Source organism: Typopeltis vanoorti, chromosome 4, assembly GCF_054136105.1.
Source record: "Typopeltis vanoorti isolate ZY-2024b chromosome 4, IOZ_Tvanoo_1.0, whole genome shotgun sequence".
Taxonomy (NCBI): domain Eukaryota; kingdom Metazoa; phylum Arthropoda; class Arachnida; order Uropygi; family Thelyphonidae; genus Typopeltis; species Typopeltis vanoorti.
In genome coordinates this window covers 30,685,576-30,702,255 of record NC_143552.1, presented here as the reverse complement: position 1 = coordinate 30,702,255, position 16,680 = coordinate 30,685,576, and the positions used below count along the sequence as shown (strand labels likewise).

Sequence of the window (16,680 nt, the reverse complement as noted above, 5' to 3'; positions counted from 1 at the left end):
TCTAAGAAAGATCCTAAGCTCCTCACGTCAGTGACAGGAATTGAACCCAGGACATGTCCTTTCCCAGGCATATGGTTGCGAAGCGCATAGCCACTCAACTAACTGCATGGACATCAGATAAACCTGACTGGCATTAATTGTAGAGGCAAATATTTGTGTTTTTCGAGATGAATGCCAGCAAATCATCCAGTTTGTTCATAATACGTTAAGTTGCAAGAACAAGGAACCTTGTATGCACATTTACACATCGAATGGAGAAAGGGGGGGGGTAGGTCTTTAGAAGATGAAGGGCAAATGAGAGCAGTCAGCTTCATATGGAATTGGAAAGCAGTGCTCAAATTATTATTATTATTATGTAACACTTCCAGGGAGTCCAAAGACTCATCGAGGGAGAGTGTGCCAACAGCATCGAACGATTGAATCCCTTCCAACTACTAACTGCGCTCAAACTTGCTTAACGTTTTGCGAGCCATTAGCAGCAGAGGCTCTACCCAATCGACCAACCTTTGCTATTTTATTAAAGTTCTAACTATTTTTCTGATGTGCTCTGGAGAGAAGAAAAGCATATTTCTTGGATTACTTTACTAAGAACGGGTCACTGGAATTTGAAAGGGTTGAAGGAAACTTATAGAAGGTACAAAGGCGAATAACAACAATGATATGGACTGAAAAAAGTGGCTAGCTATGAGAATAGACTGTGAGTATGCAATCTTCACACTGTTTAGTAAAGATGAAGAAGATGACATGTAGTTAAGCTATTGCGTGTCATTTACTGAATACGTGGAGAACAATATCTGGAATAGTTTCATCGAATCTTTGAAAAGTTTAAACCTCCTCCAATCCAATACAATACAATACAACACAACACAACACAACACGCGCCGCATTGCGGGATATGCCATCAGCCCTCCAATGAACTACCGACATTCAAACGGTTAAATTATTATTCGCATGTCAATTATCAAAATTATGAGGTATCCGTAATATGAGTATTTAATGACTAAGTACTTGATTCAAAATGATGCAGGCGCAAAAAAAAAAATTTTTAAATACACAAAGCACATTTTCACTCGCAAAAATGTGAGAAATTATCTTTACTCACATTTATCTGAATATGCAATCTGAACAACGGGAAATATTCCATCATCTTGTGAAAGTGGTATAACATCTTTCCATTCAGGACGATCCCTATAAAAAATCCAGTCGTGATCAACATATCCATCTTCAGAACCAGTCTCGATCATCGCAGCAAGTTTAGTGGCGTTGTGAAAAAAAATAAAATAAAAAAATAATATATATATTATATATATATAGTAAAATTGGCTGAATTATAAAAAAAAGGGGGAAAAGAAATCTTCACTTTTCTTATCCATTGGATTACTATAGCTTAACTGTTCCTTAAGACTCAGGACAGATAAACATTACAATCTTAGAATTCAAAATTGTGACACCAGGTGTGTTCGGCTTTAGCTCTTAGTTATATGACTATAGTGTATAGATAATTTCTATGTATAAAGCAAGATATGTTTAACTTCGTATTTTATTTTGTTAATTATTTAAGAGTAAAATATCCAAAATGTAACCCATACTTTAAGAGGGGGGGGACGACAATTTATTATGACTTACAGTAATTATAGCACCAAAGCACGGTGCTACTTTTAGGTTGGCTGCCAGTGTTATGTCACGGTTGAGGTCTATTTACAACTTTCAGCCTTGGATTGCTCTACATGGCGAGCTTTAAATTATATTTACAAGCCCTGTATTTTAACTCAACCGCCCCAGCAAAGATTTGTGATTCGCACGAAGTAAAATATGGTTGCAGTACAGTGTACGTGGAAAGCTACAGATGGAAGACAAATAAGTGATGCGGTTACTTGGTCAACTGAAAAAGATGGGTAAGACAAAATTCAAAATTAGCAGTTCTTCAATGTGCTAATACTGTGTGCTCTACATTTCATTAGATACAAATGGGATTTAGTTAAATATTTCGAACAAATTCCTATTATGTGATATATGTATAAACTCAGTGCATAAGGGAAAATGGTGGGGGGATAGAAATTCATGTGATTAAAAAAAAAAAAAAACGTATTCAAAGGCAAGATCATCATTAGAAAACGAAACAGAATGAAGAAAAACAATCAAAGAAACCGTTACTTCTTTATAAGTAAATGTTGTATCCAAGGGGATTTTTTTTTTGTTTTATTTCCTTTACTAGTTTTGCAATGGAAGTAAAATAACGAAAAATGCCTTTAAAAATTCTTATACACAGCTATTTCTACAAAATTTCAAAAAAGTAAAGTTCGGTTATAACTAAACCAGAAAAAAAAAAAAAAAGTTAATGTGAATATAACATTTATTTTTAAACATGGGAAAACAACCACAACTAGACAAAAATATTTGTATGTAAGAGGTCTCAAGAGTTCACCTTTAGAGAGAGAGAGAGAGATGTACCTGCACTGTTGAAACTCACTGCCTCAAAATGAGAAACAAGCCAACATAACTTGTGGTCTGTGGTTAATAGAAATAATCATTTTATCAAAAAAATCCTGAAAAAGAATTAGTACACTGACAATAATGAAACAGTAATAATCAAAACAAAAGAGGTTAATAAAAATTAAAAGCCATATACTAAAGTTTTGAAAATCTGTTTGTTAGTAAGAAGGTATTTTAAGTAAACCACATAAGTATATGTGCTTTACTTATGCAGTTATACTAAAAATTAATATTAAATTTGAATACTAAAAATAATTGGTAAAGCATCATAGATATTGCTCAGCTCATAAAAAAGAGATGCTCTCAACTGTTGTTGTTATTATCAGGCTTGACAAATTGTGCATAATCCTTCTTATTACTATTACTCTTACTACGTGACACCTCCAGGGAGTCCAAGGACTCATCGCAGAAGAGCAGTCTACTTCGCTAAATACATCTTACCCTTTCCACTACTACTTAATTCTCCTACTAAGACACTACTGCCATCAATACCATCTACTGCCCGTTATCACCAAAACAGTATTTTTTGTCTGTACTTCGATGAAAAACCCGAGTTTCCGGGAGGAAAAAACCTGCTACCTCCATATGAGATTGGCTAACTCACCTACTTGCCAAGCAAATAATGTACTTGCTCAACACCAACATTTTTTAAATGATTTTTCCCAATACATCAATAGGATTTCCATAAACTGATCGTTGGTGCTGTATCTTGTCTTCCGAGTGGTCAGCGTAGCCAGCCAAAAGGCTGCAGGTTGAATGTGGGCATGGATGTTTGTGAAAATACTGGTGGTGATGATGGGTGGTAAATGGCGTTGATGTAGATGATGATGGTGGCAATTGTGTGTTGTAGTTGGTGGATTGAGTGGTGGAGACAGAGAATTGTAGACTAGGTGCCCTCCCCTCGATGAGTCTTTGGACTCCCTGGAGGTGTTACATAATAATAATAATCTGTGTTTTTTAATGTCAAAAAGATTTGTAAAAAAATAATTATACAAAAAAATATTCTGTTTTGTCCAGTCTGTAGCTACTTGCCATGAGTGAGTGAATTTATTGAACCCTGATTGTTGTTATTATGTAACACCTCTAAGGACTCATCACAGGGGGGTTCTCTGCACCGCACAACTCACCGTCTATACAGTACTACCTAATCATCCATCTATATGCTGTACTGTCTACTGCAGGGGGTCTTCAACGCATGGCCTGAGGACCACCTGTGGCCTGCTGGCCATTTTGAAAAAATAACTACTTAACATTAAAAGCGATTAAATAAAAAATAATTTCAATGAATCCTGCAGGTCACTAAGCTTTACTGTGGTATTTAGAATTGTAAGATGCTTTCCAGATTCACAAGGAATGCTGTGCATTTGATACTTTACATAAAATCCTATAAAAATAAATATTAAATAGACGTGCTTCTTCAGCCATCTACCAGCACCAACTGGTACTTTGCAGGCAGATGGCTGAAGCAGTAATTCATTCGAGTGCGCTGTCTAGTGCCTTCCAGATACATCTCGAAGGTTCTTGATGCATTATTTTCATATAAATACAAGAGGATCTCATCCACAGTCAGTCGTGAACAGCATGATATTCGTGTATATGTGCACGCAGGTTCGTCATGTCAGCCATAGCCTATTGTGGTTTTATATTGTCAGACTTTTTTCCCTGAAAAAAGTCTGACAATATAAAATGTCTCACACTAATTTCATTAGTGTGAGACATATTCAGTGGATAATAACCGTCACACAGCCATTTTGGATCATTTTTTGGGTTCACCTTCCATCACTATGGCATCTACGAGTAAAAAAGCACAAATCAAGTGATTCTTGACAGGTTTTTAATGAAAAGTGAACCAATTTGTACTTTTTTTTTTGTGCGAATCAACAATAAGCCAGTGAGTTTAATTGGTTGTGAGTCAGTGTCGGTATCAAAAGAATACAATATAAAACGACACATTGAGACAAAGCATGCATCCAATTTTGATCACCTTCAAGGGCGGCTTCGTGTGGACAAAGTGAACCACCTCCAAATTGATTTAAAATGCCAGCAGGGTACATTTAAAAGGCAGAGGGAAGAGATCGAAGCATGCATCAAAGTAAGTTATATAATAGCTGAAAAAATTGCTAAAACATCAAAAACCTTCTTGGATGGCGAGTTTGTGAAAGAGTGTCTCATTGCTGCTGGGAAAATTTTGTGCCCAAATAATAAGGAAGTGTTTAAAAAATTGAGTTTGTCTGGGGTAACTGTAGCACGAAGTGTCAAAGAACTTGCCAATGACATTGAAGGAACTTTAAAAAAACGGTCGTCCAAATTTACGTCATGTTCACTTGCTTTAGATGAGAGCACAGATGTGAAGGATACAGCACAACTGGCTATCTTTGTCCATGGCACTAATCAACAATTCACTGTGACAGAAGAACTGCTAGCGCTCGTACCTATGAAAGGAACAGCGAATGGCACTGATATTCTTGAAGCTGCCAAGAAAACGCTCCAGCGTTTCGACCTCAGCTTAACCAATCTCAAGGGTGTGGTAACTGATGGTGTCCTTGCTATGATGGAAAAGAGCGAAAGGTTTGTTGCACTGCTACAGAAAGAACCGGAACTAGAATGAAAAGATTTTGTCCATTACCACTGTTTAATACACCAGGAGAATTTGTGCACGAAAACTATTGGATTTAAGAATGTCATGAAAGTTATTGTAACTGTTCGTCAACATTATTAGGGCAAGAGGATTGAATCATCATCAATTCCGAGAGTTTTTGACCCAAGAATGCGAAGTGGATCACGGTGATGTGGTTTATTATAGTGATGTGTGTTGGTTGAGCAGAGGGAAGGTTCTTAAAAGAGTTTTTGACTTAAGGAGTGAAATACAGTAGTCCATGCAAACCAAATGGAGAATTTGCAGAATTTAACAATCCGAAGTGGATGACAGACTTTGCTTTTGTGACTGACATCTCGTTGCATATGAATGACCTAAATAAGCAGTTACAATCCAAAGATCAACTGGTGCACACTCTGTTTGATCACATCAAAGCTTTTGTGGCCAAGCTCACAACCATATATAACAAACCATACATACATACATACTCGCAAAATAAAAGACAACTCTTTTTCAGCTTCTCACTGAGTCCAACTGTTCATCTCTTGATGAATACTGTACAAAATTAGGCAGGTTGCAAAGAGTTCAAAGAGAGATTTAGTGATTTTTGTAACCAACAGTCTTCTTGAGATTTATTTTCAATGCCATTCAGTGTCAATGCTGCTGAAAAGCCAGGCTCAAATGGAACTGCTTGAACCCAAAAACAACTCTTCTTTGAGAGAAAAATTATTCAATGTGCCCTTGCTTACATTTTACAATGATTACATTTCTGAGGACACATTCCCTAATCTTTGCTGGCATGCTTTGAAGATGTGTGCTTTGTTAGGAAGCACATATGTGAGCAGTTCTTCTCCAGAATGAAGCCTGTGAAGTCTAAGACAAGAACTCAGATCACGGACCAACATCTCAAGAATACTCTGCACATAGCGACTTCCAACATCGACAAGCTGGTCAAGGAAAAACATTGCCAAGTTGTTCATTGACATTGTAAAAAATGAATGTTTTCTTCATTAAATTATCTTTTTTCAAGTATTGATTGTATTTACTTATCATGAACCCAACTCCTACCTACACTCTTAAAGCTGAGTTTGTTTATTTTTATAGGATTTTATGTAAAGTATCAAATGCACAGTGTTCCTTGTGAATCTGGACAGCATCTTACAATTCTAAATACCATGGTATAGCTTAGTGGCCCACGGGCTTCATTGAAATTTTTAATGTGGCCCGCACTGTCTGAAAGGTTGAAGACCCCTGATCTACTGCCAATTAATAGTATTTTTATCTGTTGATTGCATATGTTCTATGGCCAAATTGATTGTCTGTGGAATGATAAACCTAAGTTTTCAGGAATAAAAAAACCTTTCTACTGCCACATGAGATTGGTTAACTTGCCTTCTGTTGAAAAACCATATATAGATTTTTCTTGTAATGATAAGAATTGAACTCGGGTCATCTCCATTTGAAGAGTGCAATGTCATGTCATTCTTCCAACTGTACTACAGAGACACCTATGGTCACTTTTTTTTTCATCTCAGTGAAGATTAACATTTAAACCCTTAATCAAAACATAAATAAATTTAGGACTAAGCCAAGAAGTATAAATTTCCTTAATTAACCATTGTAGGCTCCTTCAACACCATCTGGCTTGAAACTTTGATGTTTCACCTCAATAAAGTAAATGAAGGCTAACCTTTTAAAAGGTGATAGCTTATTTGCAAGCTAGTCTATGCCAAAAGCATACTTCTCTAACATGTTAACATTTGTGTTGCTATAGATAAATGTAAATAGCATTTATCTATTATTTATCTATACTCTCAGATACACTGCTCTCAAACCATACATTAAACTCCTTTCCTCATTTTGCATTCTAAGGCAATGCATTCCAATCACTACCACTCTTAAAGAAAAACTAGCTTTTCTCTTCCCTCTGTTTATACAGCTTTTCTTATACAACTTTAGATCATTCGAATTAATAACTTTTGACATCCTGAATATCTTTAGTTTCAGCTCTCATGTTACCTTTATTATTATTATTATTATTATTATTATTATTATTATTACGGGCAACTCCAAGGAGTTGACAGACTCATCGAGGGAGGCCCTAACATCATGTCAAGAACAACCATTCGTCTTTCACACAGTATCTATCATACCTTGCCTTAAACTCATTCACGGTCATAGCACCCACAACAGACTCTGGCAGCTTATTCCACTCATTTACCACTTTCCAAGTAAAGAACCTAGCTCTAACACCCCTGTTAACCACATTTTTGCCCAGCTTCCATGTATGGCCCCTAGTCCTCCCACCACCAGTCCTGATCTCAAAAATATCCTCTGAATTAATCTTATAGAATCCGTTTAGCAATTTGAATGTCTCAATCATATCTCCCCTTTTCTGCCTATCAACTACTTTCTGCAACCCACAAATCTTCAACCTGTTCTCATAAGGTTCATTCCACAGACCTGCCACCATCTTGGTCACTCGTCTCTGGATCCTCTCCACCTCCTCCCCGTCAAGAAGAAACCCTGGCGCCCATATCTGGGCACAGTAGTCCAGATGGGGTCTTATCAGGGCTCGATATACAGTAACAATAACTTGTTTGTCTCTGCTCGTTAAAGTAATTTTTAGTAACCAAGTGATTTGATGAGCTGTTTTAGCCACTTTTGCAATGTGACCCCTAAACTTCAACTCCCTATCCACCAACACTCACAAATCCCTGGCCTCATCAATCTCCTGGAGTAAGGTTCCACCAATGTGATATACTGCTGCTAATCTTTTCACTCCAAAATGCATAACCTTACACTTTGCCACATTAAATTGACATCCATTTTCCTTAGCCCAGTCCTCCAAACTATCCAAATCATCCTGCAAAATTTTGACATCCTGTGCACTCACAATTGCTCTACCCAACTTTGCATCATCAGCAAACAAGTGAACACTTCCTCTCAGATCCTTTCCTATATCGTTAATGAACAAATTGAAAAGTAGTGGTCCATGAACAGAACTCTGCAGCACACCACTAGTCACAAGCCATCTTTTGGACTCTACTCCTGAATAAACCACTCTCTGGTATCTCTCCATCAACCACCCTCCTATCCATCTCACCAACCCTATATCCATCCCCATCTGCTCCAGTTTACTGATTAGAGTTCCATGTGGTATCCTATCAAAGGCCTTGCAAGGTCCAGTAGAATCACTGAAAACCCATTACCCTTTTCCAGTTCAGTCGTTACTGTGCTATAAAATGTGAGCAAATTACTGAGGCATGATCTACCCTTCACAAAACCATGTTGTCCCCCATACAGTATTCCATTTTCATCTATCCAATCCTGTATTCTTCTCTTGAGTAGTTTCTCCAAGACCTTGACAACGATTCCTGATATGCTAATCGGTCGGTAATTTACAACAGCAGTCTTGGAACATCCTTTATGCTGTGGAACTATTTTCCCCTCTTTCCATCCCCTCGGGACTAACCCAGACCCGAGACTCAGATTAAACAGAATGGTCAGGGGTACTGACAATTCTTAAGCCACTTCAAGTATGACACGAGCTGGTATACCATCCAATCCCACAGATGTATTAACATTGAGATTTTGTAATAGACTACTCACCTCCACTTCATTCACCACAATTCCCGTATAAACTTTTGGTTCATTCATTTCTGTAATGTCACCATCTGGATGATATACTCTTGCAAAGTGCTCGCTCAGTAATTCAACTATATCAACTGATTCAGTTACCTCCCTACCATCGGCATGCTTTAAAATCATTCTGCCATATACATTTTTTCTTCTACTTGCAACATATCGAAAAAACTGTTTAGGATTGTTTTTAGCCTGCATGGCCAATGTTCTTTCGTAATCCTTTTTTGCTTTTCTTACCACACTCGTTACCCTTCTGGCCTGGGCTTTATACTGTTTTATACTGCTTTATACCGGTCACCTTTCTCCTTAAATTCCCTCCATAGTTGTTTCTTTTTTTGCAGCTCAAGCTTAATGGTGTTATTCATCCATTTAACTCCTACTTGATTTATTATTCGGACTCTAGGTACACAGTCAGCCATTGCTTCATGCAAACACTTCTTAACCGCCTCCCATGCACTGTCATCTTCTAACCCTTGCAGTTTTACATGCCATGGCACTGTACCAATCAATCTCCTAAGCTTGTCATACTTACCAGCCCGATAATTCCACATGTACCCTGTCTTAATTGTAAATTACACACCTTAATCTCTGATTATCTCTGATTCCTTTTACCGTATTTTTTGCTCCACATTTAAGCTTTTTCATTAGCCTCCAAAACATTTTGCCCCTTCCTGAGATTTATCTTCTATATTCTTATCAGTCATCCCATGAGTTTTGTTTAACTATGTTTATATATAGCTTTCTTACAATTTTTCAGTATTCTCTTAGGCCATCTGCCAACTTAGTCACTATCAACTTTTGATATGTTTTCTTCTTTTCCAGGACTGGCTCCCTAATTTCTTGCATCTACCGTGGAAGACTGATTTTTCTGTACTTGCAGAAAATTTGATCATATGCCTCCCTAACTGAATCATTCAGTGTTTTCTTTAGTATTTGCCACTCTCCAAGATTTGTTTTTTGTTTTTGAAATCTTTTTTCTGAATAATATTTCTATAGTTGAGTTCCAAACATTGTGATATATTGTCTAAGTCCTACTACCTTATTAGTTTGTAAATTCTTTGTATACCTCCTTCTCGCTCACTCGCCATCAGTCTCTCCTCCATCATGCCCTCTACACTCCAGCAACTCATAATTTTGATTGTAATACTGCTGTAATTGTTATGCATAATTAAAATGACTATATACACATAATATTGTTTAATGAAATAAAGAATTGTATTGTGATAATTTCATTTTCTTATATTCCATGATTTCATTTTCTTATATTTGATAATGAGTATCTCATCACATCATCAGAGGAAAAAACACTTGAGAATTACAGCTACATGAAGCAAGAACTGAGCAAAAGTTACGAAATGCTTCTGGTCTACCTCTCTCCAGCTAGTCACATAGTACTATAGGAATCCATGGGAACTGAGAACATAGTCTTCAACGCAAACAAATATAGCGAAAGACAAAGGAGAGCAAAAGATGTAAAAAGTGTATGGCACAGAGAAGTTTTAACAAGAAAATTACTAAAATTTAAATATACTACTAATATTAAATTAAGATATTTGCCATTAGAATTGCATATGCAGAGACATATACAAGAAAAGCGATGATATGCATACATTGAACAGAAGTGCATGTATGACATAGCAAACCAATCAACACAGAAATACTTTGTGTGTGTGTGTGTGTGTGTGTGTGTGTGTGTGTGTGTGTGTGTGTGTGTGTGTGTGTGTGTGTGTGTGTGTGTGTGTAAAAGGTGGAGATTAAATATGTGTGTGTAATCAAATATATATAAAAAAGCAGAATATATTGTATATATATACAACCATATATATAATGATCCCCCCCCACACACACACACAAAAAAAAAAAAAAACATTGTCATCATTACAGATACACATTGCTTTTTTAATATAGGATTGTTGAGTGAGTTCAGAGTCACTATCAGAATATAGAAATTTTTAGACCATCATTCTGATTAAAGTTTTTCAATCACACTCTTAAAAAAAAAATCCCATATGCAGATTTCATAAGCAAATTGTGTCAGCTAACCAATTACCGTTTAATGGGACTCACATTTTATGTAGCACAAAGTTACCTCCTTTAACCACCCAACCGGCCAGGATGTATATATATGTCCACGTTACCATGGATGCGAAGTGCATATTAAAACTGTAATACTGTTGATATTACACTGAAATATATGATGGATACGAAGTGTAGAGGAGTGATGTATTTTATCCATATTGACAGCGACGTGGTTAAACATTCCTAGATCTGAAATAAAAGCCTTACACTCTTAAAAGAATAACCACAATATTATGATTTCTATAATGTACAAGGAAATTGCATTGTTATCTTGGATTCATCAGAATATTGTAAGATCAACATTCTTCTCTGAGATCAGTCTGCTTACAAGCCTATAACTGGAGATCCCACAAAGTCACAAGTAAACAAATGAAATCAGTTGCTAGCCAGCACAAATTCATTGAATGATGATCCATCAAAAAGTCAGATTTTTCATGCCAGAATGACTGGACTAGAATATACGGTATGCCTAAAATAGATAAAACAAGTGTTCCTTTGCATCTAGTGGTCAATTGCATTGGCATTCCTACATATAAAATGCCAAAATTTATCTTTCCTACATAAAGAATACCACATATTTCATTATTAAAATGAAAGATCTCCAATCTCGCTGCTCCAGTACCATTGTAAGCTTTAATATTGTTTCCCTCTTCACCAATATTCCATTAGATATAGCTGTTCAGTGTGTTAAAATATTCTTAAATTATTTGATTTTTCTGTGTATGCTGGATACTTTTCCTGGTAAGAGAATCTATACAGACAGGTAGAAGACTGTGCCATGGATTTCCCCTTGTCACCACTTCTATCAAATTAATTCATGGAACACTTGGAGGAATATCTCTTCACTTCTATCATCAATTGTCTCGCCACATGGTTTTGTTTTGTTGATGATGTGTTTGGCCATACACAAATGGAAAATTAGATAGCTTCTTAGATAAAAATTAACACTAATATCTGGTACCTTTACTAACTAATGAAAATTTTATGTTAGAAAAGGTATGAAAATAATGTAATCTTTCCTTTCTTGGATTCACTAAAAATGAAAGTGGAGGGTATGCTCATCTTTTCAGTTTATAAAAAGCCTACAGTCACTGGAAGATACATTCTTCAGAGCTATGCACCACCCTTCACAAAAATTCGACATTGTCAAGATTTGTCCACACTTATCTGTTCCTCTAAGGCAGTGTTTCTCAAACTTCAGATATCCACAGACCCCTTCTTAAATTTTCATTATTACCAAGTACCCCTAATTAATTAATTAAAAAATAAATTAATGAATTAAAACAAATAAATTAATTAAAATTAATAAATTAATTTAAAATATTAAATAATTAAATATCTATTTTATTTGAATTTATATGTTCATGTAAACAAAAAATATGATTTATTTTTAATAGAACAAACTTTATAAAGATACTATAAAGTTTTACTTACTTGAAATAATTTATCATCAATAAAAGGAGTGAAATTGCTTATGGTGTGATAAAATTTCAGCAAAATTTGTCTCTATAGTTGTTAATTTCATTCTCAGATGCGGTTCGATCTATAATGGGATTCCTCTTCTTCTTCTCCAACTTCGCACAGATATGAACTTGGAAATAGAAAAATGAACATTAGAGCTTTATCTGTTAATTCAGAAAATTCATTCTGTATTTGTAGCCAAAATGATGATAACGTATTCTCGCTGTATTTATTTTTTAGGAAACCATCAGAAGCTAGTTCTAAAAGTTGTTCTTCTTCTATTGATGATAGACCCTTTGGCATAAATTTGTTTTTATTGAAAGGGTATCTTATCCACTCAATATTAATGTCCAATTCAGGGAAATACTTTTCTAGATTCATTTGTAACCTTTCTAAATACTGCATGATAGTAATTTTCACATCATCATCAATTTGTTCATTTGAACTTGCGAGCAATTCATGAAGAGATGGAAACGCGTCAAATTCTCCATTACCCACTTGCTTTTGCCAGAACTTCATTTTTGCCAACATGGCATTCACTTTATCTTGGACATGAAATATAGAATTTTCCTTGCCTTGTAAAGATAAATGAAGACTATTTAATACAGTAAATATATCTGCCAAGTATGCTAATTGACTGAGACATTTCCAATTATGTAAATGCTTTTTCAATTCAAACTTTTCATCAAGAAAAACTTGTAGTTCGTTCCGAAGTTCAAATAAACAAGTAAGGACTTTTCCACGAGAAAGCCAACGAACATCGGTATGGAAAAGAAAGTTGTGTATAGTTGCTTCCCATTTCTTTTTAAAGTTGAGAGAAAAGTCTGGCATTTAGAGGACGGTCTTTAATATTATTTATGATTTTTACAGTTTCATCAAGAACTTTTCTTAGGTCTGTAGACATCATATGTGTAGCCAAGGCCTCCCTGTGTATGCAGCAGTGTGTCGACTTTGCATTTGGTGCAACAGCTTGAATCCTTGAAACAAGCCCTTTTTTTCGATCCGACCATGGATTTTGCTCCGTCCGTGCTTATTCCAACACAACTTTTCCAATCAAGCTTGTTTTGATGCATAAAGTATTTATACTGTTGAATATTTCTTCTCCTGTTGTATATTCTGGCAAGGGTTGGCAACATAAAAGGTCGTCATGAGTTTTTTGATTTTTTTCATACCTAACAAACACTAGAAGATTTGCAAAATTTGTAATGTCGGTGGATTCATCTACCTGCAACGCATAATAACGACTCTTACGTATATCGGATAACAAAGTTTGTTTTATATTTTCAGCCATTTCAGTGATTCTTCGATGAACTGTACTATTTGAAAGGCAAATCCGATCAAAATATCTTTTTGCATTATCTCCGATCATAATTTACGCTATTATTTTTGCTGCAGGCTTGACCAATGTTTCACCAGTTGTTTCCACTGCAACACTTTTTGCTATTAATAGCGACACACAATATGAAGCTTTTAAAGCCTTCATGTTTTCACCTCCTGACACGATCAACATCACTTTTTGAGATTCTTTTAAATTTTTTAGTTTATTTCGAAAAAATTCGACAGGTTTGTCTTTGCATTCATTATGTTTCGATTCAAAATGGCGATTTAAATTACATGGTTTCATGCTTTAATTTTTTTAAAGTTTCACCGCTTATTACACACAATGGAATAGGTTACTCTTCATTTCCCATCCATGAAAATCCACATTTCAAGTAAATTATATCGTACTTATGACGTTTTCTCATCTTCTTCCTAGTTGGTTCTTTAGAGATGTCAGACGACACACATTTATTAATTTCACTTGGTCCAGATGCAATATCAACATTTTCTTGTTGCTGACAGCTACTTGTATCTACTATGTTCTTCTCTTGCGCATTTTAAAAATCCAGTCTTTAACCAGTGATCCATACTTAAGAATTTCGAAGCTAAAAAAAATTACCGTATTTAATGAACAGTCCTTCAACAAATGGCTAATGAAAGCAGAACTCAATACAGACAGCAATGGTAGGCCAGTAGAGATAAAGTAGCTATGAAGACATTCATATGATTGGTGCAGTATTAACAAAAGGTCACGCTACTAATTGACAAAGTCAAGCTGACAGTTCAGTTGAAATGCTAATTCTCTTCAACCGAATTCCTTATATAATATCTGAAACACATTCACTATATATTTCTTAGTTTTAACACGTTCACTCAAACATATCTCACCGGTGCACCATATGGTTTTGATTGTCTGCTATACAGAATTTATGTGGGAGGGGTCATGCGATTCATTAGTTAGTGCCGTTTTTACCCAGTTGTCTCTAATTGCACTGTTTGTTGAGAAACATATTACACAGCCTGCAGATGTCTCAGTACCTTATTCAGTGATATAATCGGAACGTTTTACGATCTCAAACTTAAATTTTATTCCATGCGTTAATGGTGCATAGCCAAAAATTGCCACGGATCCCCTGAAGACCTTTCGCAAACCCCCCGGGGGGTGGGGGGGGTCCGTGTACCACACTTTGAGAAACACTGCTCTAAGGATACACTCAAATCTGGTAATTTGACAATGCAGTCCTTTCTCGTAGAAAGGCTTATACGTTGGTTGCACATGATTACTAAATAACTTAAGGAATTCACAATGTATACTGGAATATAAATTAAAATAAACTTTAATATATACTTCCTATATTTTGGCAACGTCACATTGCCATCTTCATGGGAACATAAGATTAAGACACGTGCATGCAGGCAATAAAACAGCAAATGAGATCAAAGTGAGGAAACTACTGTTTTTCCTAAAGTCCTGATGGTGCCCCCCCTAGCAGGCTATATTAGGTATTCTTTGGCCGTTGGGCTGAAGTTCTCAAGATGTACGTCTCCCAAATTTGGGGCAGTCTCGTGCATCCAAATTTGTTGAGGTTTGGCATGTTTCTTAGAGCTGAGGCTGATTCTATGAATAGTCTTTCAAATTTATACTTGCTGCAGTGTATTACTGTGGCGTGTATCCAGAGCATGGTCTGCCAGCCCAGAGTGGCTGAAACCGGATGTAGTTTTGTGTTCCGAATTCTGATATTCTGAAATTCTGATAAATATAGGAAGTATATATTAAAGTTTATTCTAATCTATATTCCAGTATACGTTATGAATTCCTTAAGTTATTTAGTAATCATGTGCAACCAATGTATAAGCCTTTCTACGAGAATTACTATCCTCCACGGCGATTCTATCACACACAAGGTCTGTCAATATGGTAAACTGAAGCTGAAGTTATCGAGACAACTGAATCAATTGACTTTCCTAAAACGCTGCTGGGATAATCAGGTATTCCCAAATTGTGTGAAATTTAAGTACTGTTTCTTTTCACAGAAGACTCTCCGAATTTATAACCTTGCTAGCCTTGCTTTGCTATGAGAACAAATTGCTGGCACCTCGTGTTCTCCTAGCTGATGCAAACAAAGCTATTCATGCCCTTTTCAGCATATTGGAAATTCAGCTTTCCAATACGCTGAATCACGAACTTTTGTCAGTTTTATATGACGTCTCGTGCACTTCGGCAGATAAAGAATTTGAGAAAATACTGAGTTGACATATCAAGAAATTTGATAATTTAAAAAATAATTCTACCCCCAAACCAAAACTACCACTCAACACAGTAGTCAACCTTCCATTATTTTGAAGCCTGAAGCACTCAAAGCTCTGGCACATGCCCACAATTTCGGCTCCTAGAAAAATACTGACTGAAGAAATTATGATCCAGATTGAGCATGGGATCTGCCACCTTCCAAACCACATCACAACAATATTAGACTGGAGATTAGTTTATGGAATTAACAATGCATATAAAGTATATTAATTATAGGTAACTTTAATGAATAACTTCTATATTTCGGCAACGTCACGTTGCCATCTTCAGGAACATAAAGATATGGTATGTGCACACAGGCACTAACACAAAGCAAATGAGGAAGAAAGCAAGAAACTAATATTGTTCCTAAAGTCCTAATGGTGCCCTCTGGTGGGCTAATTTGGTAGTCTTGGCAGTTGGGCTGAAGTTCTCATAATGTAAGTCTCCCAAATTTGGGGTAGTTTCATGCACCCAAATTTGTTGAGGTTAGGAACGTTTTTTAGAGCTGCTGAAGATTCTTTGAATAATCTTTCGTATTTAAACTTGCTGCGATGAATTATTTTTGTTTTCTTCCAACGAATTTTATGGTGGGTATCTAAGGCATGGTCTGCCAGCCCAGAGCGGCTGTACTGGTGGAACCGGATGTAGTCTTTGTGTTCTGAAATCCTGATATTTGTTGTTCTGCCTGTTTGGCCAAAGTAGGACAATTTGCAGCTGCAAGGGACCTCGTATACACCAGGTAGGTCTAGGGGAAGTGGTTGGTCTTTGGTAGAGTGGATAAGGGATGCCAACT

At 36.1% G+C, this 16,680-nt stretch overlaps 2 protein-coding genes across 2 annotated transcripts in view; one reads left to right on the top strand and one right to left on the bottom strand.

The window, feature by feature from the left end:
- The window catches only part of Fnta (farnesyl transferase alpha), a 155,918-nt gene extending 154,527 nt beyond the window's left edge, over positions 1-1,391 (bottom strand). Inside the window, exon 1 of the mRNA XM_090391738.1 lies at positions 1,103-1,391. Coding sequence (XP_090247864.1) covers positions 1,103-1,244 — 142 coding nt within the window. The 5' untranslated portion in view covers positions 1,245-1,391. The remainder of the gene's footprint in view (positions 1-1,102) is intronic.
- A 155-nt stretch (positions 1,392-1,546) lies between these two features.
- Positions 1,547-16,680, top strand: part of LOC150107194 (uncharacterized) — a 58,739-nt gene continuing 43,605 nt past the window's right edge. The window contains exon 1 of the mRNA XM_090391737.1: positions 1,547-1,895. Within this exon, the coding sequence (XP_090247863.1) occupies positions 1,813-1,895 (83 nt within the window). The 5' untranslated portion in view covers positions 1,547-1,812. The remainder of the gene's footprint in view (positions 1,896-16,680) is intronic.